General features: G+C 48.8%; 1 protein-coding gene across 11 annotated transcripts in view; it reads right to left on the bottom strand.

Annotated features, from left to right (window-relative positions):
• Window positions 1-21,774, bottom strand: part of DGKD (diacylglycerol kinase delta) — a 109,231-nt gene that overhangs the window by 36,852 nt on the left and 50,605 nt on the right. For 10 of the 11 annotated variants that reach the window (XR_011539830.1, XM_070618577.1, XM_070618578.1 and 7 more), the window contains 2 exons: window positions 405-509; window positions 3-135 (listed from right to left, as the gene is read on the bottom strand). Coding sequence is in view for 10 of the 11 variants with exons in the window: in XM_070618577.1 (XP_070474678.1) it covers window positions 3-135; window positions 405-509 (238 nt within the window). In the remaining variant the exon portion in view is untranslated. Of the gene's footprint in view, window positions 1-2; window positions 136-404; window positions 510-12,234; window positions 12,340-12,488; window positions 12,701-21,774 lie in introns of those variants that run through there. The other variant, XM_008527818.2, reaches the window with a different exon arrangement.

The following is a 21,774-nucleotide window of genomic DNA, read 5'->3' as shown; positions in this document are numbered from 1 at the left end:
ACCTTCACAGGATAGTCCGTGGGACGTGACCCCGGACAGGGCCTCACGACACACGTTGCAGTAGGTCGGCCTCGCGTGGGAACAGGCGTACCAATTGTGCATCCCTGAGAAATGGTCCATGCTGTACTGGGTGGGCTGGAAGAACGAAATAAAGATGACAAAGATAAGGGGTCCCTTTGACGTTCCTAAGCGTGGGAACTAGAACGGGATTCAATACAGTATCCGAGGCAGGAGAGGACAGGTCACAGCTGACAGGGTGGCCAAAAGGACAAGCAACGAGCCTTAATTTTACAGGAGCATGCTGAGAAAGCGGGTTCCAGAACGCAGAGTCCACACAGGGGAGATACTCGGAGAGCAGAATATCAAGGAGAGGGCAACAAGAAGAGATGTTTTTCTCTTTTAACCTCAAAATGCTCCCTGTTCTGGACAGTCTTCAGTGCTGCAATCCAATCCTCCATTTCTTTCCTGTTGTCAGCGCATAAGATGAGTTTCCTACATGGAGTGATGACCTAGAGACAGAAACAAGAAACAGTCAATCTATCCAAGAACAAAAGACAAACGTCAGCAACTATAAAAACTTTTAAAAAACCTATTTCACTTTTTTTTAATGAAACATGACTATTTCATCCAGGTATTCAATTGAACAGGACATAAAAATGGTTATCACGCCACAACTAGAAGGACCCACAACTAAAACATACAACTATGTACTGGGAGGCTTTGGGGAGAAAAAAAAATGGTTATCATGAGTCACTAAAAATCAACAATCTCAAACCAAAAAGACAATCAAATTTAGTTTATACATTCACCAAAAATCAACTTAGGTGGACGTTTACCAACTACTCATTACTTAGACCAAAAAAAAAAAAAAGGAAATCTTTTAAAAAGGAAAAGAGAATCACAGTTACTATTGCTCCAAAGAGCTCACAAATTGACATCCAGCACTTGAATGGTCTGGGGAAAGTCTGGTCCAAGTTACTCTAGGATACCACAGCATTTCAGATGCATCACACATAAAGGTTCCTGTAAAACAACCTTTCAATCAACAGAATAACAACGAGCTACTACACTCGGGGCCTGAACAATTTAACCAGAAATGAGGTCATGACCCTGGCAATAATCAACAAATGAAAATTATATCCACAACATATAAAAAAGTTTTTACAAATCAATAGAAAAAAAGAAACCTTCTTACAGAAAAAAAGGCTATGAGTTTGTAATTCACAGAAAAATTACAAAACAGCTAATAAATGAATGAAAAGATCCCTAATCACTAGTCATTGGGGAGTGTGAATGAGAACAGCAGACTGTTTTCACCCATCATATTGGCGAAGTGTTAGAAGATGATCCAGTGCAGCAAAGGTCCGAGAGAAGAGCTCCCCTCGAGTGTTGATAGGAGGCGAAAGGGTATCAACTTTTTGGAGAAAACTTTGACAACGCCTACCAAATTTTGAAAAGTTGTAACCTTTTACTTAATTTTGTTTTATAATGATGTAAAACATGTACATGGTTCCAAAGTCAAATCTACAAAAGGAAGAACAGCCAGAAGTCTAGCTTCATATGCGTCCCCTCCACCCTGGTTCTCTCCCTTCCCCATGGGTAGGCTTTAGAAAATAAACACAAGTATGGTCCATCCTCCCATTTTGAAGGTGTATGCACATACATGTATATATTCACACCCCCCTTTCTGGAACAGTGGCTCGGCACAGACACTGTCTCCACCTCTGCTTGTCCTTGGATGCTGTGTCCTGGCATCACTCCTCAGCAGCACACAGCGATCCCTGACTGCCCACAGGGACACAGAGCTCCACCACGCAGGAGCACCTCAGTCTATTCTATTAACGGAAATTGTTTTGTTTTGTTGTGAGGAAGATTGGCCCTGAGTCAACATTTGTTGCCAATCTTCTTTTTGCTTGAGGAAGACTGCTGCTGACTCACATCTATGCCGGTCTTCTTCCATTTTATGTGGGATGCTGCCTGACAGGCAGTGCTAGGTCCGCGCTTGGGATCCGAACTTGCAAACCCTGTTCCACCAAAGCGGAGCATGCGAACTTAACTGCTACGCCACCAGGCCAACCCTATTAATGGAAATTTTATGTTGTTGAAAATCCTATTTCCATCAGGGCCACAATGAACAGCCTTTAAACGGATCTTTTCCTATTTTTACCAGCATATTTGGGAGATAAATTCCTGGAAGAACCACCCAGACAAGGAGTAAATGCCTACGTAATTTTCTAGCTCCTGCCAAATTCCCCTCCGCAGGGGCTGCACATTCTGTGCTCCCACCAGCAGTGTCAGGGAGATGTCTGCTTCCCCACGGATTCACCAGTAAAATGTGTTGTTTAACTGTTGGATTTCTGCCCATCTCATAGCTTCAATTTATACTGGGAAGACCCAATTTAGGAACACCCGATTTAAACTATCAGATGATCACATTCTGGCTCAGAAAACTTAGAAACAGTGTCTTACGGAGCCTCTCTTCAGTGATGTCCACAAACCACCTACAATGCCAAATCACCGACGGGGGTCATTAGAACCGGGTCACAAACGCACGGGACCGTTCCTTCTGTCACGTAACCAGGGAAACTGGGATAATGACACGCAGGCGCCAGGCTGGGCGCAGAGAGAGGTGAGGCTAGGAGACGGCGCAGAGGACTGAAAGACGAGAAACCAGCGGGCCGGAGAAGCCACGCGCCCGCGTCGGGTGGGGGGTGGGAGCCGCTCTCCTTGATGCTTCGAGAGCATCACCAACAGCCTGTGTCCCAGCACCGACAACACCCATCTGCCCAGCAGACTCCTGCCGAGTCTGCTCGAGACCTGCGCTTCCAAACTGACAGGCAGGCTCCTACTCACACAGAACTTGCACTGGGGGACGCAAGCACGCGGGAAAACAATTTCAGGTGCTGACACGGGCCACAAAGATGAAGCGGGTCACGCAAAGGGGGCTGGTGGGTGCTGTGGGCAGGGTGGTCAGGAAGGCCGTGGGAGATCCAGCAACTGCCAATGGCCTGGGGTCAGTGCTTAAGGCATTTTCAGCAGTAACCATCTGTCTCTAACTCAGCAAACGCTTCTTCATTATTCACTCTGAGGTGAGTTTTAACACTTGAACATTTTTATCAGCATAATAAATACAATTACAGAAAGATAATATACTTTCTTTTGTATAACTCGGGGATTCTATTAGGAGTTCTGCAATATGGTATTTACAGAACAGAACAATGAGATTTTTCACATCCGGTTCTATTTTAGGTGTTGTTCCTACTACTCCTGTGACAACCTTTACAAGATGAAGTGTCAAGAACTCAAGTATTCCAGAACTCAACCATGTCATCTGAGAAGATGGGTCTCTGGGCTCCCCACCTTCCACGTGCTGAAGGGGGGTTCCTGGAATAGTTTCGTGGGTAAGGGGCACCACTGGGCAGCAAATTACAGACAACACTGTTCAGTTTACAGACAGTGAGTTAAAGGGACAAATGAGAAATGACATCATTTCCTCCATCTGTACAACTGTTTACAGGGAGCAAACACCTAACAACAGATAAACGTCCAAGAAGCTGGTTTTCAGCCTTTTTAAAAACTCTTACTTCTGCCTGTTTGAAGAAGCCTCAGACAGACTCAGCTCTGAGCCCACCTGGCCACTGGCCGGCTGGGAAATGTGGGCAGCCGATTGCGTTTCTCGTCTGGAAAAGGTCGCTGGAACAGGCTCCCTAACAGGGTCGTTACAGGATTGAACGGGAAAGTGTGTACAGGACCCAGCCCGGGGCAGACACGGTGTTCAGGACGCGCCCCTGGTCTGAAGCTGACGAGCTGTGTAACGTGGGGTGGCCGCCTCCCCTCGCTGTGCCTCCATCTGCTCCTCTGCAAACCGGGGTTATTGATGGTGACGGCACATCCCGGCGCTGCCACAAGGCTTAGGGCAGGGACCACGTAAAGCACAGAAACCAGCGCCTTGCATGTCAGTACTGGCCACTGTTACCCTCGGCACTGCTTCCGGCTCCAGGCCCTAATCTGAGGGTACTATCTCTTCGGTGGAAGCAAAAGATGGCTCTTCCATGTGGACATCATCTCCCCGAGACCGTTCTGGTGCCAACGGTCCACCGCCCAGATCCTGAGAATGCTCACAGAAGATTCCCACCAATAAACCCCACTCTGTTTCTCTCCGCTCATGCTCTGCCGCCTTCGAGCGAGAACCAGCATTTCTTGGCTCAAGAAACCACAAGACCGGTCACAACTCCTTCTCCTGGGAGGCTCCTCCTCACCGGGTCTCCTTGTGAGGTCCTTGAAGCCTCCCGGCCCTGGGCAGCTTCCCAAACACCAGCCAGCAGTCTCCACAGCCCGTAGGGGCTCCTGCCTGTCCCTCTGTCCCCTTTACCCCAGCCGAGGGCCGGGCAGCGGGGAGAGGTGAGGGTGGGAGGGTCTCCCAGGAGGAAAGGAAAATGGAGGGCTGTTTCTGAGAGAGACATCTTGGACAGGACCTCCCATTCAATCCCTTGATTCAGGAGACAGACAGCCAGGCCAGGACCCCAGGAAGCTGGGTGAGATCCTCAGGTTACTCCCTGTGTGTGTGCAGCCGGTGCACCAGGGTGGGCCAGGACCCGGGGGGAGCTGGGTGAGATCCTCAGGTTACTCCCTGTGTGTGTGCAGCCGGTGCACCAGGGTGGGCCAGGACCCGGGGGGAGCTGGGTGAGATCCTCAGGTTACTCCCTGTGTCTGTGCAGCCGGTGCACCAGGGTGGGCCAGGACCCGGGGGGAGCTGGGTGAGATCCTCAGGTTACTCCCTGTGTGTGTGCAGCCGGTGCACCAGGGTGGGCCAGGACCCGGGGGGAGCTGGGTGAGATCCTCAGGTTACTCCCTGTGTCTGTGCAGCCGGTGCACCAGGGTGGCGAAGAAGGCAGGACTCAGGGGAGACGCCCCAAGGAAGAAGACGGTCCCTTTAGTCTGGACTCTGGCAGCCAAGACCGTAACGCCTAGAAACCAAGGAATGGTGCAAAAAAGCTAGAACTATCCTCCAAACCTAGCCCTCACACAGAAGAGACCTTGGAGACCAAAAGAGGGTCAATATTTTTCAAGCAAATTTATAAGCAACAAACGAATCACATAATTCAGTTGACTTAAATGATAAATGCAAATTAAAGCAGGGTAAGACAGTGAGCCCAAGAGGACAAATGCGCGACGTCCCTGAGATGCAGCGGGCCAGGACGCACAACTGACGGAGCAGTTACCAGGTCCCAGGGATGGAGCAAGAAGACAGACAGCCACGTGGAAACCGCACACGCAAGAGTGAGGCATACCCCACACCTCGGACTGGGAAGGACAGAGACAGTGAGACAGAAAGGGCACCCAGAGGAAGAGGGAGCAAACGGCGCAAGCTTCCCTCACGCGATCCTGAGGCAGGCTACAAGTGCAGTAAACGAACCTGAAGTCTTAGCCACTGTGGGAATGCTCCTGAAGGTAAAAGGACTTAAAAACTGGGAAAAAGCAGACCAACTAACAGAAGAATGTACAGAAGACCTGAACAGTTATCTCACAACAGCTGTTTCACAAATGGCTAATAAGGCACGTGGAAAGGTGCTCGACTTCACGGGTCACCTGGGAAGGGTAAACCAAAACTCCAGCGTGACACGTCTCTTGTGGCAGCTGAACTGAAACAGACAGACACGCACGTCGCCAGGCGCTGGTGAGGACGTGGTGCAGCCGGTACTGTCGCACGGCACTGGTGGGAGTGAGACTTGGTGCAACCACTTTGGAGAACAGTAAAGCTGATCTCATATTCACCCAAATATTCACCCCATGCCTCGGCAATCCCACCCACACACCCAAGAGAATTTGAGCATGTCTCCCCCTCATCAAGACACGGACAGGAACGTTCACGGCATCACCACTCTTAACAGGCCTGCTCTGGACACATCCCGGATGCCCAGCATTGGGAGAGTGGCTAAGTACACGGTAAGGCACCCCGGAACACACAATGAGCACAAACCGCCGCCGCTATGTGCAGTAGCATGACGAATTCCACAATGCTGGGAGAAGCCAGACACAGAAGCAAGCACACCGTCCATAAGATTTCATTGTGCACAGATCAAGTTTCAAAAAAGACAGGCAGAATCCATGGTCTTAGAAGCTGTTGCTTCCAGGAGTTGCTTTTGGGGAGAAGGCACAGAGAGGAGCTGCTGGGGGTGGCCAACGTTCTGTTGGTTGATTTGGAGCATTCATCGAGCTGGACGCCAGTAATAAGAGCACTCTCCCCTACATATGCTCTACTTCAGTGAAAAGGATACAGAACCTGGAATAACACGAACCACGCAATTGCACCAAAATAACCAAAGTCTGGTTAGAAAACTAACTGTACGAGAGAGAAAAGACGGAAGAGTGTGAATAAATATGAGATTGGCAGAGCTACAGGGTTAGAAATGGATCTTTAACACACAAAAAAATGCTCAGTCTTACTCATAAGATGAATGAAAATTAAAATTAGGAGATACCTTTTTTAATCTACCAGACAGAGAGAAAACTGATAACATGCTCTGTTGACTCTCATACATTAGGGTGTAAATTACCACAACTCCCGTGGAGAACATTTGGAGAAATCTAGCAAACTTTAAAATATACATCTTTGTCTTGGCAATAGTGCTTCTAGAAATGTATTCTACACTTACGTCCTCATGACAACGGTCTCTACAACATACGGCTAAGAGCTCAGAGCGAAATGGCAGGAAGAGTAGGGGAGTAGAGGAAAAGTAATCCTAGTCACCTCCAACAAGGGCACTCAGGGGCTGGGAAACTACCTTCCTATCTTTCCATCCTTTTGATTTTTGTACCATGAGCATGATTTATCTATTCAAAAAATAATTATTAGAAAACATAAAGCCTTACGTTTATACCATATACAAAGTACAAAAAAGAGAGCTTTAAAAGTCCTATTGGACATAAGAACTTTCGCCTCCCTCCTCCCATATGAGTAAACCATCTCCCGGGAGCTTGGGAGAATCCCGGGCTACTCCACATGAGCCTCAGACAAGCCCTTCCAGTGTCCTGGGAAGAATCAGCCAGGAGGTTATCAGACCACAGGAGTGATCTTGGAGAAATCCCGGAGGAAAAGGAGACGTGTGGAGGCACACAGATGTGATGTTTACATGGAGAAGGGCGGACTCTCGAATCGCACACACAGTAGCTGGTATGACGGTAGCCGGAAGGACGGGGAGAGCAGCGAAGGTGGTGGCAGATGACAGCAGCAGCCACCACGGTCCCAGGACAGGTGAGCAATCTCAGGGAATCTGCTGGCTGTTTACGGGCATTTGCTCGCTTCACCTCCTCCAGCCTCATGAAGTGGGTATTGGGAAGGAAGCGGAGGCGGGCCGAGCGACCTGCCCCAAGTCCCACAGCCCATGAGGCAGGGGCCAGGACACCAGGTAGGCTGGCTCCTGACCTCTCCCTAGCAGCAGCTTCCCACCTGGCTTCCCGGCAAAACTGCCATGTGAGTAACGCCAGGACGGCAGTGAGGGACGGAAGGAGCCGGCACTCCCCAAGCGTCCTGCCAGGCTCACGAGGAGCATGCAGCGTCTGGCACACCACATTTCCTTTTGGCGGGGACACTGGCTGGGAGGATCAGCACAAGGACAAAAAGTGGGACAAAAACAAGGACAAAAGTGGACATTCCGGAGTCACTTGACCAGCGCCCCTCCCACTCTGACCAGGTTTCCCAAGAGTTCAAAATAGACGGTGGAGAAATGAGATCTGGAGGAGGATGACAGGGCAGTTCAAGATTCACGGGCAACGTCCTGTCCAGCACTTCCCAATCACGGATTTGGATGAGCCTCTCATTTATAAATGAGACCTTAAATGACAGAACGATCAAGGTCCTGCCAACCTTGTTGTGTTGGAACCAAGGGCCAAACCAAACACCCTTAACAGTAATAAACACAAGGCCCTGAGCCTGGGATGGTCCAAAGGCCACGATGTGTGAGCAGGCGGGTGGACACGCAGCCAGGACGGAGAGCGGCTCACACTCTTCTCAGAGTTCATGGATCCCAAAAGTAATCAAAGTCACCAGCAGACTCTGCTTCCAGGAAGATGGTTAGACGTACTTTTCCCTATTCCTCTGGGTAAGTACAACTAAAACCATGGAAACTACTATGTACCTACTGGATGGCTAAAATAAAAACAGTGACAACACCCAGTGCTGGAGAGGATATGGAGAAACTGGCTCACATTGTTGGTGGGACTGTAAATAGTACAGCCAGTCCGCAAAACAGTTTGGTAATTTCTTAAAAAACCAAACGTGCAAGTACCATTTCACCTGATAATTACTCTCTTGGGCATCTACCCCAGAGAATAAGACTTATGATCACACAAAAACCTGTCCATGAACGTTTACAGCAGCTTTATTTGCAGTCATCAAAAACTGGAAACAGCCCAGACGTCCTTCAGCGGTAAATGATTAAACATGCTGCGGGGCCCGTTCCATGGAATACTACTCAGGACAAGAGGAAACCAGCGCCACACACACGACGGCTTGGAGGGACCTCCAGGGAGCTCTGCTGAGTTTTTGAAAAAAGCCACCCCCAAAAGTTACATACTGTATGATCCCATTTCTAGAACATTCTTGAGATGACACAATTACAGAAATGGAGAACAGATTAGTGCTGGCCAGAGGTTAAGAGGGGGTGTGGGTGTGGCTATAAAAGGTCAACTGGAGGATCCTTGTGGAGACGGAAACGTTCTGGATCTTGACTGTACCCGTGTCAACATCCTGCGCGACGCTCTCCTGCAGTCTTCCAACACGTTCCCTCGGAGAGAACCGGGTAAAGGACACAAAGGACCTCTGTATTATTTCAATTCCGTGTGAATCCACAACGGTCTCAAAATAAAAGTTTTAATTGAAAATAAGTAACCACAATCAACAACATTTTCTAACATATTAGATGTTCAAACTGGGAAAATTGGGAGTAAGTCCAGAACAAAGCTGTATTTCCTAAGCATAAGGGCATCTGTGGTCTCACTCTGCACAAATTAAAAGCGTGATCTTATCTTGTTAAAGTCCTTTATTTGTAGGTAGTGCAAACTCATGAAACATCTGACTCGCCAAGGAAATATTATGCAGACACACCCTGGGTACATATTATCAAAGAAAATCAAATCAGCTGCACCCCATGCACCCAAGTCCAAGCAAGGCGCAGAGAGTCAGTGCTCCCTGCTCTTGCGCCACGACACATGGCCTGGGACTCGAGCCTGCACAGGACAGAGCCCGGAAATGGCAGGACTCGCTTCTACAAAGTGCTTGGGAAGCAGTGAAGCTGCGTCTCAGGTCAGCCGTGAACCTTGGTCCTGCCCTCCAACCGCAGTGCACTCCCTGGGTGACCCGCCCTGCACCCCCTTCAATAGCACGCATGCTCCGGTAGCAACCAGAGACGCCACCGAGACAGGCTGCCCCCAGCTGCAGACCCTCTGTGCCCCAGACAGGCCGCGTGGGGGTCCCGCTCACACACCTAGACGTGTCACCCCACCAACTGCCCCCCAGAGGCCACCAGCTGCCTGACCATACCCTCAACTTCACCCCCCTCCCAGGCCTGACCCCTATCTTCAGGTTCCAAAGCCCACTTTTTTCTCAGGATTAAATTCAGACAGTCTCTCACTGGCACAGACAAGATCCCTGCTCCCTCCCAGGGGGCTTGCGTTCAAATGCAGACAGGAAATAAATGCCACAATAAAGAAGGAGATTACACAGTAAGGAGAGTACTAGCTGGTGATAAGTCTACAGGAAAAGAGATCAGAAAAGGGAGGTCAGGGTCAAGGCAGGCCTCACTGGAAAAGACTGGAAGGACTGGAAGGAAGAGCTAGGCAATAGCCTAAAGCAGGAACGAGCCCAGGGAAAGAGGAGCCAGGCCGAGCCTGGAGAAGCACAGGCCACAGGGCCGTGCAAGTGCCTGGAGGAGCCTCAGCTTTACTCAGAGTGAGACAGGGAGCTGTGGGGCCCTGGGGTTCAAAAGCAGCCCTCTGGTGTCTGTATTGCAAACGGGGCCTGGGAGCAGGGCAGCAGTCAGGAAACCTTTAGGGAGGGTGCTCAGCAGACCCATCGAGAGAAGCCGGGAGGGAGGAGCCGCACTCTGGAACAGCCTGAAGGCCACAGGGTTTCCCAATGGGCCATGGGCCGATGGCTGTGAGACAGAGAGGAGCCAACAGGACCCCTTCAACAGCCAGGGATGCGCCGCCGTCCCAGGACAGGCGGGGGAGGCTAGGAAGAGGTTTTGCAGCTGCGGGGTGGGGATGTGCTGAGAGTGAGGGTCTGTCACAATCTTGGTCGCATCCAAAGTCTTGTCTCATCCAGGAGATCTACACCTTGCCCATCAGCCTGGCTACGTTAAAAAAAGCAACTAGATCACTGGTAAGTTACCAGTGCTGGTGGTAGTTAAAAACCGTAGGTCTGGAGAACAATCTGACATCTCATCAAGCTGAAGATGTGCACACCTGGCAATTCTACCCTTAGAACACACTCTAGACAAACTCACCCCCCGCGTGCCCAGGAAGACGGGTGTAGAATGTTCACATAGCACTGCTAATAACGGTGCAATCTGGGAAAACCGAGTCAACAGAGGGACACTTTAAACACTGGACATTACATAAGCCACGAAAACTAACAATGGAGCACGGTCATCCTCAACTCGGGCCACACGTGTAAAAAGCTCTGGGGTTCACACCCCACTCCCCAGCAATTTTGATTTAATTCCAGGAACCAGGACTCAGTCATTTTAAAGCCTGAAAGACTTAACTAAAGACAGATGTCCCCAAGTGGACAAATCTCAAAACGCAGCACTGAGTGACAGAAGGAAGCTGCAGGAGATGCACAGTAGGACACCACCTGTTCAAGATTTTAGAACTGGCTAAGCAATACTGTACGTTGTTTGCACCCACAGGCACAAGTGGAGAAAGTACACAGACATGCGAACAAATGACAAACACCCAGCTCGGAACAGGGGGTGACCTCTGGGCAGAGAGAGCAGGAGGGCAGAGGACAAAGGACTCCAGCATATCCACAGTGTCTCCTGCTCAGGCTGGGAATGGCACAGAGTGGTTCATTACGTCACTTTTTGGATGCCTGAAATATTTAATCATTTTTAAAATGTTGAATGTTTTGGCACAAAAATATGCTAAAATACCCACGCCAGAGCTGGGGACACACACAGTACGTCTTGTCTTACATATATACATATAAATACACACATATACATACAGTATGTGTGTTTGTTGCACTTACAGTTTACAGTATATACTCACAGTCTAGCCTACAGAAGGGCATGGGTCAGCCTGAGACCACATCTGCAGGTGGATGCTGCTGGTAAACCGGGCGGATGCTCCGGGGAGCCTACCTTGGGCATTCGCGCATTCGTTTACTCAGCACACACACCAGCCTCCTCGAGGCGCTTCCAGCGCAGGTACACACCTAGCGGCCCTGCTGCCATGCGTTTTATGGCAGACACAACTGTTCCTAATCCGCCTCTCAAATTTCTCATCTTGGAGTAGATTCCTGAATCCTGAAGAGCTGGCTGAGTGTGTGAAAACAAAGCTGATGCTTTATGAAGGCAGAAAGGGGGACTGGCTGGACCACTCAGAAGGGAGCTTTTAGAGACCAAGAAAAAAACCTTCTCTCCCAACACATCCCCTTGCACGAATCATTAGGGTGGCAGCCCCCGGAAGCTAACATCAAACGCTAGGACCTTCCTTTCTGAAGATTCTTGAAGCACAGAGAGATACACAATCACTCCGAGGCTTCCTCTTCTTAACCTGCAAAATGGGTATCGTGGCCTGCCTGTCAGGGTCACTCTGTGGATGAATGCGACAGGCCATTACTCCTGTTAGCAGCGGGAGCCATCACAGCTGTCCTAGGCAGGAAGTCACTGGGCCACAGGCTAGCACAAGTCAGGGTATCCTGGCCATGCATGAGGGCCAATGGCTGGCTCCCCAGCTGCCTCAGCAAGACGGCACAGTCACCACAGATGCCCGGGCTCAAGGTCCCTGAGCAGCCCCTGTGGGCATCTGATCAGCACCTGCCTGAAGTACCGCCGGACACCAACCGGGTGGAAGTCCCCCATGGCCACAGCAGTATGAACAAGGAGTGAGCACTCCCCTTGGGCAGGCTGCTTCCAGGCTCCCCGGTGCTCATTTTGGGGACCTGGGGTGAAATTTCTCTTGTGACAAAGCTCAGAAAGTGGGAATTCATTAAAGAGAGGAGGATCCGACCTGCAGGCTTTCTGTCTGGCTGGGTGAGCACCAAAGAACGTTTCCAGGGCGTGGGTGACGTCATACCACCAGGCCTGCAGCGGTGAAAACCCCAGCCTTCCGCTTCTGAAGGACACAAGACAAAAATCAACCCTCTGGAGGGTCTGGCAACCATCTACAACCCCTTCCACGTACTTCGTTTTAACTCCTTGCATTTTACTCCTTTCCCACACAGCGTCCCACACCCGCAGCCCGCCATCACCTGGCACTCTCACCTGTTGCTCTCCCCTCCTTCCCAGCATTTCCAACAGCTCGAAATGGATCAGAACTGAAGCGGCCGAGGAAGAGCAAATATCGAGCTTTAAAATCAGTGGACAAGAAGCTGTGGTTCACTGAAGTAGAACAGAGACGCCGGAGTCAGGAATCAGCACCGCACAGCCCAGCCACTGATGGAACGAGGAGCCAAGGGACAAATCGGGGCAGGATTAGGGACCTGGAAATACGCTGCTAAATATAGCTCGCCGGCCTGCGGGGCTTGGAAAGGTGGCCGAGAATAAGCATCTGGCGCGCTCGGTAATTTCGGTCACTTCCTGTTAGTCACATCCTGCTATTCCGATGCTGCCCAAAAGGCTGGATTCCCCACACCCAGACCCACCTCGAGGCCCCTGAGACACAGACTATTCAAAACAGCTGGGATGTGCGCAGACACGGACTTCCTCACGGGGTGCCACGAGAAACACAAAAATAGACACCACTGCGCAAACAAGGCCCTGGAGGTCCCCGTGCGGAAGCAGCCCCCAGACGCAGGTCCGGGCCTCCAGGCACCTGGCCTGCAGGCTGCCTGGCCCGGAGAAGCCAGGCGGGAAGCGCTGCGGGACACTCCCTCTCTGGAGCTGCACCTCACCCGAGTTCTCACGGCAGCTTTGGGGGCAGAGGGGTCCCCACCACCACCGCTACTTGACCTGCCAGGCCCACAGCACACGGTCAAAGCGAAGCACCCTCCACCCCCCACCCCACCCCTCAACCCTCCTGAGGACACCGGCCCCCAGGAACGCAGGACACCCAGGCAGGGAGCAAAGTCAACCAGGCCAGAGGTTAAAAATCACAGGTCATCTATCAGAAGATAGCTTTTTTAAAGGAATAAAAAGTAAAATGAAGTAAAAAGTAAAAGTTAATACCTGCAACTGAAATGTGACAAAGTGTTTGGGGTTGTTCATCTATTCAATATTTCATCAGTGCTTCATACAGCTCTGAAATGTGTTCACTGTGTGGAAAACCCGAGAGATGAGGGACCGCCCTGAGGGGGTGGCGGCAGAGGCAGAGAGCCCCTGGGGGCAGGGCGCCCAGGTGTGCAGGTGGGACCCAGAGGGCTCTTCCCCAACACAGGCAGGAAACAGGAAACCGGCAGGCAGAAGGGGAGACACAAACAAACAACAACCCCAGCATGCTTCCAAGAGCAAACCAGAAATAACCTCAATCTCCAAAACCTGGGGAGGGTGAAATAAATTATGACCTGACCACACAGTGGAATACCGTATGGCCAATTTTTAAAAGGATGATGAGCACATATTTGATGATGCGGACATCAAAAGGATTTGAAATTTTTAAAAGGCTGATGAGTACATATTTGTAGACACAGATGTTCATAATATAAGAAATTTAAAAAGCACATTACAAATTAGTGTGTATAATTGATCCCACTCTCTGTAAAACTAAAGTATATTTACTGATATTCATAGGAAACTGCCTAAAAAAGTGTTTGTCTATATCAGGGTTTTTCAAGCTCAGGCACCACTGACATTTTGGGTCAAAGAATTCTTTGCTGTCCCCCAACATTGAAGGATGCTGAGCAGCACCCCTAGACAGGCCAGCAGCGTGCTCTGCGCCCCTCCCCACTCAGTTGTCTCCAACTTACAGTCCTCTGTGGGCAAATCTCACTTCCCCACCCCCTTATCCCTCCCAAGTTTGAGAACACGGGTCCCCATAATAGTGTTTATATCTAGGATCTCAGTGATAAGACTTGTGAGTGTTTTTCGGGTTTTTTTGGTTATGGTACTTATTTATACTGAACATGTTATTCCTGTAAAAAAGTGAATAGAAAGATAATCCTAGCATCAGTAAAATCTTAGGAGTGTTTTTGCTATCATGCAATATTTGAGCTGCTGCAAACCCTCACATTCTACAAAAGTGCACAATAAAAGTAACAGTTAAGTGTCATGGGAAAGGGTGAGGCGGGGCAGACCACTCAAAACCTATGCCACTTTGTAACCAAGCATTAAGGGAACAAGAGCAATCCTAATAAAGAGACTAGGACAAATTTTAGAAGAGCTTAAGGAAACATGAACGGTCACTATAGAACTTTACCTTTTACAAAAGTGAAGGAGCTTGATGGATGAGAGTTGCTGTAGCTGAGTTACAGAGGTGGGCAAAATGCACAACAATCCGAGCTACCACAAGCAATTCCAAGGCAGAGCCTGAAGGCCTGGAGCCAGGGCTGTGCTCCTCCTCGGCTGGCTGCAGCCAGACCTGCAGCTGGTGATCTCGGCTCAGCTGCTGGGTTCTGCACTTTTTGAGAGAAACAATGGCAGCAGAAAGGACTGTAATTGCCTCTCCCTCCTGGCTACCGCACAGAGGGAACAATTAGCTCCAAGTCATTAGCTCAGACACCTAGGATTATTACTATCCCAGTGACAATGAAATCCAAACGAAAGTACCCTGGCCGTGGGTCTTGAAGGGACATGCGGATGAGGCTGCGGAATGGGAAGGCTTTGGCCATCTTAAACCTGGCCCCAAGCCTGCTGTCCTAATTTATCTGTTTTTCTCTGGGACTATTTGATAGTAAATCTGTGTATACCCAAGTGCATTTACAGTAACACTACAGTGGGAAGGGGAGGGGAGGGGATCCACAAGCAACTCTGCAGCCCAAGGTCCGCCATGCACTTTGCTGATCCCTGAAGGTCAAGCTGATGAGGCAGGAAGACTTCCCCGAGCCAAGTGGCCCGAGGTCAGCACAATGCATCTGCTGACCACCCGGTACCCGCCCTGGGGACCAGCTTCGCCGAGGAGCTGCCCTGACGGCTGTGTGCAGGCCGCACAGCTGCAGCGGGGAAGTTAAGGGTGGACAGGTTACCAGGCAGCAGCTACACAGCCAGAAAACAGAAAAAAGCCAAACAGGGGAAAACAAGGTTCACAAAGAATTTATCAAAAGATAGGTTTACATGACATTACTGCATAGGAACAAAAGCAACACAAAGAAGGATTTAAAGGGAAGGACACGCAGCCTGGGAAACTGGAAGCTGACATCTCAGGCGGCGGGATTGAGGGATTTTTTTCTTTTCCTCTGGTTTTCTGTATTTTCCAAATTTTCTACAGTAAAAAGTGTTTTAAAATATATCTATCTTTTTTTCCTAAAACATCAAGATCTGGGCCAAAAACCTCCTAGCTGTCCACACAACTAGCACTGTCCACTTATTCCTTCAAACTGCCCCTGCTGTTCCGACGCCTGGAGCGCGGCCGGCGAGCAGAGCACGTTCCCAGCACCCCGCAGCTCAGGGCAGCCCTGGGCTCCAGGAAAGCTCCCTAAGAGGAAGCAGCCCCGGCCCCCCCTCCCTGCGCCCCGCAGCAGCTGGACCCCGAGGAGGGGCCGCAGAGGGGAAGCCAGGGTCTCTGCCGACCGTGGGCTCCAGGCCGGCCCCACCCTGCTGGCCCTGGTCTTCTGAGGGAGAGGAAACACACCTCCACTTTATTTAAGGCACCGTGACCGAGGTTTTTGTTAAACATCCCAAACCTAATCTTAACTGAGGCGCCATCCTCATCATCACACAGAGAAGAAAACCAAGGCACAGAAATCGAGTCTTCTTTATCCTCCAGGTAAAGAACTTGATTTACTTCGTTAGGTAAGAACTGAAAACTCCCAATTCAAATGGGCAGTGACGCCGATGGAGCCTGATTTAATACAGTAACAGGAAGGTGGAAATAACGACTCTGCAAATCAAATCTGAGGACGTCGTCGGGGCTGGGCGAATGACGGCCTGCCACCTGCTCTTTAATAAAGCTTTCCTGGAACGCAGCCACGCCTGCTCGTTTCCGTATCGTCTCTGGCTGAGACCCTACAGCCCTGCCTTCCACAGAAGTCTGCTGCTGACCTCTGACAGCAGTCCCTGGCCGCGTACATCTCAGGAAGAGCACACAGAGCATGTGATGTGGGGCTGAAATGCAATTTGCTGCACAAAAAGTGGAACTTGCACCTTGTCCCTTCTCTCTGCCTCTGGCTCCACAAGGGAGGGAGCTCTGTTCCCTTCCCAGAGGAAGCCCTCAGTGGCCAGCACGTAGGACATGGTCAGTAAGTACTCACGGACTTGAACGCTTCCCATTTACACGCAGGGTCGCCTCTGAAACCATGGATGAGAACTCTTACTGAACAGTTTATGATGAAGAACCTTTCCAAAGTGAAAAGGATCACAACGACATATACTTCAGCACAACTCTCCTAACACATCCAACCCAGATTTCACAGGGAATAGCTCAATGTGGCTTAGCCTGTGACTGAGGATGTCCGCGTTCTTCAGTCTGATCAGGATGCAGTCTGGGAGCTAAACCACCTGGGAAAACGCCCATGCCCCACGCTGAGGTCACACTGCCACATGTGTGAGGATGCTCTCAAGTTTTGCTCCCAGCAAAGAACGAGGCCAGCAGAAGCAGAATGCAAGGTGTGGGTCCTCTCAGCCGGGACCAACTCCCTCAGGAGGGGAGCCTGGCAGTGAGAGGGACCCACCCCTCCCGGGCAATGACAGCAAGATCAAAGGGGCCGTCAACTCCCCTCCCCCACAATGCTACTATCACATGAAAAAACAAACACACATCCCAGCGTGGAGGTTTCAACGTTGATGGCTGTGAAGCAAAGCCGGAGCAGGAGGCGGCAAGACCGGACGGCCGGGTCTGAGCCCTTCCTCTCCAAGCTCACAGCTGTCACACAGTCCTGCTCAGCTTCAACTGGGAGGTGGGGTCACAGACTTACGCACGTGCCCGTGCCTGGACAACCATCTGTTCTAACCCTGTTTCACACATTGGGAGAGGATGCCCAGAGAAGACAGGTGACTCCCCCAGGGCCATACTGCAGGTAGGAGGCAGAGCCGGGGCCAGAAGACTAACGGCCAACTCATCACATCCAAGGCACATTGTGGTCCATGGAGCTCCCTCCTCAAGGGATGGCGTGTCCGCCCGATGACCCTCGTGGTCTGGGGGAGCTCTGAGTGCCAGCATGTGGACTTGGCACTCTAGTTAGCAAGAGACACTGTGTCTTTCAAATCTGGACTCAGGAAGGAGACAGGACCATGGGGAGCACAGCCGCTGTTCTCCGCTCCCAGCTCTGACGAGGGAGCCCTGGCTCCACGCCCAACCTCTGCAGCTGCTGCAGGTGCATAAGCCCAGCCCCTAAGGTGCTAAGGGGGAAGTGGGCACTAGACCCCCCCTAGATGCCAGGAACCTGGAATATGCAGCCACAGCAGTCACGTCCTCTCAGAGATGCCCAGTCCAAATCGCCCTGTGCCCTCAAACTCCCAGACTGACTCATATACTCGGTCCAGGATCTGTCATGTAAGCAACCCAGGAAAGGGCATCTCAGACCACATTCCCAGTCAGGCAGGTAAGCCACACATAAGGTCAGCCGCCTTTCAGGATAATCCCTCCTCATCTACAACCTTCTTCCTAACTTTAGACAGTTTACTCCTTCCCTCTGACACAGCTCCCTGTACTCCTCTGGTATTTCAAGCATATTTCAAAAATGAAAAGAAGTAATTTCAACCACAGAACTTAACATTTTTAAAAAACCAAAACAGAAAAAGGTTGAAAATATTTTCTTCCCTTGGCAAGCCCTGACTCAGAGGGTCTGTCTTCCAGGGCTGTGGACACGTCACCAGGTATTTGAATAGCCACAGTGGGAGGGCACGGCATGCGGGTCAGCCGAGGCCAGCTGGCCTGACTCAGGAGCCACCTCCCTTTATCATGGCATGGCTATGACACAGTCCCATGTGGCCAGAGGAGACCGAAAGGCTTCCCAGAGATGCCAAGGGATACAGACACAGCAACAACAAACCCACTAACCCAACAAATATTTATAGAACGCCCACTTTGTGCCAAGCACGGCTCTGCGGCACTGGGAAGGAGAGGGGCAACAAGCCCCAGGACGCCCCTGCTGTTATGAAATTTATACCTCTCCTTCCAACAAACAGAAATCGGAAGGAAAAGAAAACAGGGCGCATAACATGCTGGTGTGGACATAAGAAACAAAATATCTGAACAGCCTATAGCCATTAAAATTTTTATTATTAAAAATTTCAAAAGATACTACCAAAACCTTCCCCAAAAGAAAACTCTACACCCAAACAGTTTCACTGGTAAATTCTAGCAAAAATTTAAGAAAGAAATAGCAGCAAACTTTATCAGTAAATGGAGAGCAGAACAAGGACCCTCCTTATTTAATGATGCTACTTTATATGTTCTCTGAAGCCAGCTTAACCTAAGTACCAAAACCAGACAAAGACAGAGGGAAAGGAAGAAAATTACAGATCAATATCTTTCATGGATATAGATGCAAAAATCCTTACAAATAACAGCACATTGAATCTAAAAACAAATAAAAGGATAATACATCACAAGGAAATAGGGCTTGTCCCAAGAATGCAAGGTTGGTTTAATGTTTGAAATTCAAGGGGCTGGCCCAGTGACCGAGTGGTTAAGTTCACACACTCCGCTGCAGGTAGCCCAGTGTTTCGTTGGTTCGAATCCTGGGCACGGACATGGCACTGCTCATCAAACCACGCTGAGGCAGCGTCCCACATGCCACAACTACAAGGACTCACAACGAAGACTATACAACTATGTACCGGGGGGCTTTGGGGAGAAAAAGGAAAAAATAAAATAAAATCTTTAAAAAAAAAAAAAAGAAATTCAAGGAATTTGATTTGCCTTTTTAACAAAACAAAAGAGAAAACCCGTGTGATCACTTCAACAGATGCAGAAAAGTATCTGCCAAAATTCAACACCCATTCATAATAAAGATTCTCACAGTCAAACTGATCAAGGGCACCCAGAAAAGCCTAACACCACACTCAGCAGTGGAAAGCTCAACTGCTTCCTAAGACTGGAAGAAATGAAAGGATTTCTGCTTTCACCACTCTATCCAACATTGTACTGCAAGTCCTAGCTTTTGCGATGAGGCAAGAAAAAGAAAAATATGCATTAAGGTCAGAAAGAAGTAAATGCCCCTATTTGCAGACGACACGACCATTTATATAAAAATTTCTGGAGAATCTACAAAACAAAACTAATCAGTTATTTTCCAAGGTCACAAAATCCATTGTAGTCTTATACACATTCGCAGCAAACAACTGGAAAATAACTTTTTTTTTTTTTTTAAAGATTTTATCTTTTCCTTTTTCTCCCCAAAGCCCCCCGGTACATAGTTGTGTATTCTTCGTTGTGGGTTCTTCTAGTTGTGGCACGTGGGACGCCACCTCAGCGTGGTCTGACGAGCAGTGCCATGTCCGCGCCCAGGATTCGAACTAACGAAACACTGGGCCGCCTGCAGTGGAGCGCGCGAACTTAACCACTTGGCCATGGGGCCAGCCCCTGGAAAATAACTTTTTAACTTCATTTATTTAATAGAAACAAAACCATAAACGACATAGGAATGAATCTAATAAAAGACATTAAAGATATCCACACTGAAAACGGCAAAACTTTGCTGAGAGAAATTAAAGACGACCTAAATAAACACAGAGATGCATCATGTTCATGGGAAAACTCAATGTTATTGACATATCAATTCCCCCAAAATTGATTTATACATTTAATGTAATCTCAGTCAAGATTCCAGCAGGTCTTTTTTGTAGAAATTGACAAGTCAATTTTAAAATTCACATGAACATGCAAAAAACTTAGAATAACCAAAGCAAGTGTAAGAAAGAAGAGCAAAGTTAGAGAGTAAGTTCCAACACTTACTGTAAAGCTACAGTAATCAAGAGAGAGCAGTGTTAAGGGAAGGGTACACAGACAGATCAATGGAAGAGGATAGAAAGTCTGGAGATACACTCACAAATATACAGTCACTGACTTGTGACAAAGGCGTCAAGGTAATTCAACAGGGAAAGGAAAGAGCCTCTTCAACAAATGCTGTTGGAACAACTGAACATCCACATGGAAAAAAATGAACATCAACTCTTACCTCACATTACGTGCAAAAATTAACTCTACGTCAATCATAAAACCCAAAACTACAAAAACTTCTAGAAGAAAATCTCTGCAATGCTGAGGTAGAAAAAGATTTCTTGGATAGAACACAAGAAGCATGAACTATAAAGGAAAAAATGGATAAATTCAATGTCACCAAAAAGAAACACTCTGCTCTTCTAAAGATGCCATTAAAAAAGGCAAGCCACAGATTGGGAGAAACATTTGCAACATATAAATCACACAAAGGACTTATATCCAGACGATATAAAGAACTCCTACAACACAATAATAAGACAAACAAGTCTACTAAACCTGGTAGACAAATCATTCTACCACACACTTCACAAAAGAAGACACACAAATGGCCAATATGCACGTGAAAAGATGCTGACATCATTTGTCATGAGGGAAATGGAAATTAAAACCACTGTGAGATACCGCTGCGTATCTACATGTTTTATTTTACATGTCCTAACATGTCAAATAAGAAGACTGACCACATCAAGTGCTGGTGAGGATGTGGAGCAACTGGAACTCTCATGCACTGCTGGTGGGAATGTAAAATGCCGAGCACCTTGGAAGGCAGCTGAGCAGTTAAAAAGTAAAACTCCTTAAAAAGCTAAACATATATCTACCACATGACCCAGAAATCTACTAGGTAGATTTCTACGAGGTATTGACCAGAGGGAAATGAAAACATGTGTCCACGCAAGACCTGCAGATGAATGTCCATGGCAGCTTTATCTCCAACAGCGCAAAAGTGGAAACTGCTCAAATGCCCACCAACAGGTAAATGGATCAACAAATTGTGGAAAAGGAACAAATTACTGATACAGCCAACGTGGAAAATTTCAAAAACATTATGCTGAGCCAAATAAGCCAGACATTTTAAAAAAGGACATACTACCATTATTCAATTATATAGAATTCTTAAAAATTCAAACTAACCTAGAAAGACAGAAAACAGATCCATGTTTGCCTGGGGAGGGGTGCAGAGAGAGGATGGACCGCAAGGAAACTTTCTGGGGGATGGAGATGTTCGTTCTCCTGACTGTGGTGAAGTGACGGTGTCAGCTTGGGGGGCAGGGCGGTATGAAAACTCATCAAGGTGTACACTTTAAATAGTGCAGTTCATTGTACAGAAATTATGCCTCAACTAAGTTACAAAAATATTTTTAATGTTAACGTAGTTTAGTGCACTGGATTATTCTTTTTTTTTAAAGATTGGCACCTGGGCTAACAACTGTTGCCAATCTTTTTTTTTTTTTCTTCTGCTTTTATCTCCCCAACGCCCCCCTGTACACAGTTGCATATCTTAGTTGCACATCA

The sequence above is a fragment of the Equus przewalskii genome, chromosome 5 (assembly GCF_037783145.1).
Source record: "Equus przewalskii isolate Varuska chromosome 5, EquPr2, whole genome shotgun sequence".
In the NCBI taxonomy this organism is placed as follows: domain Eukaryota; kingdom Metazoa; phylum Chordata; class Mammalia; order Perissodactyla; family Equidae; genus Equus; species Equus przewalskii.
The sequence above is the reverse complement of the archived record's forward strand: the minus strand, read 5'-3'. Positions and strand labels throughout refer to the sequence as shown.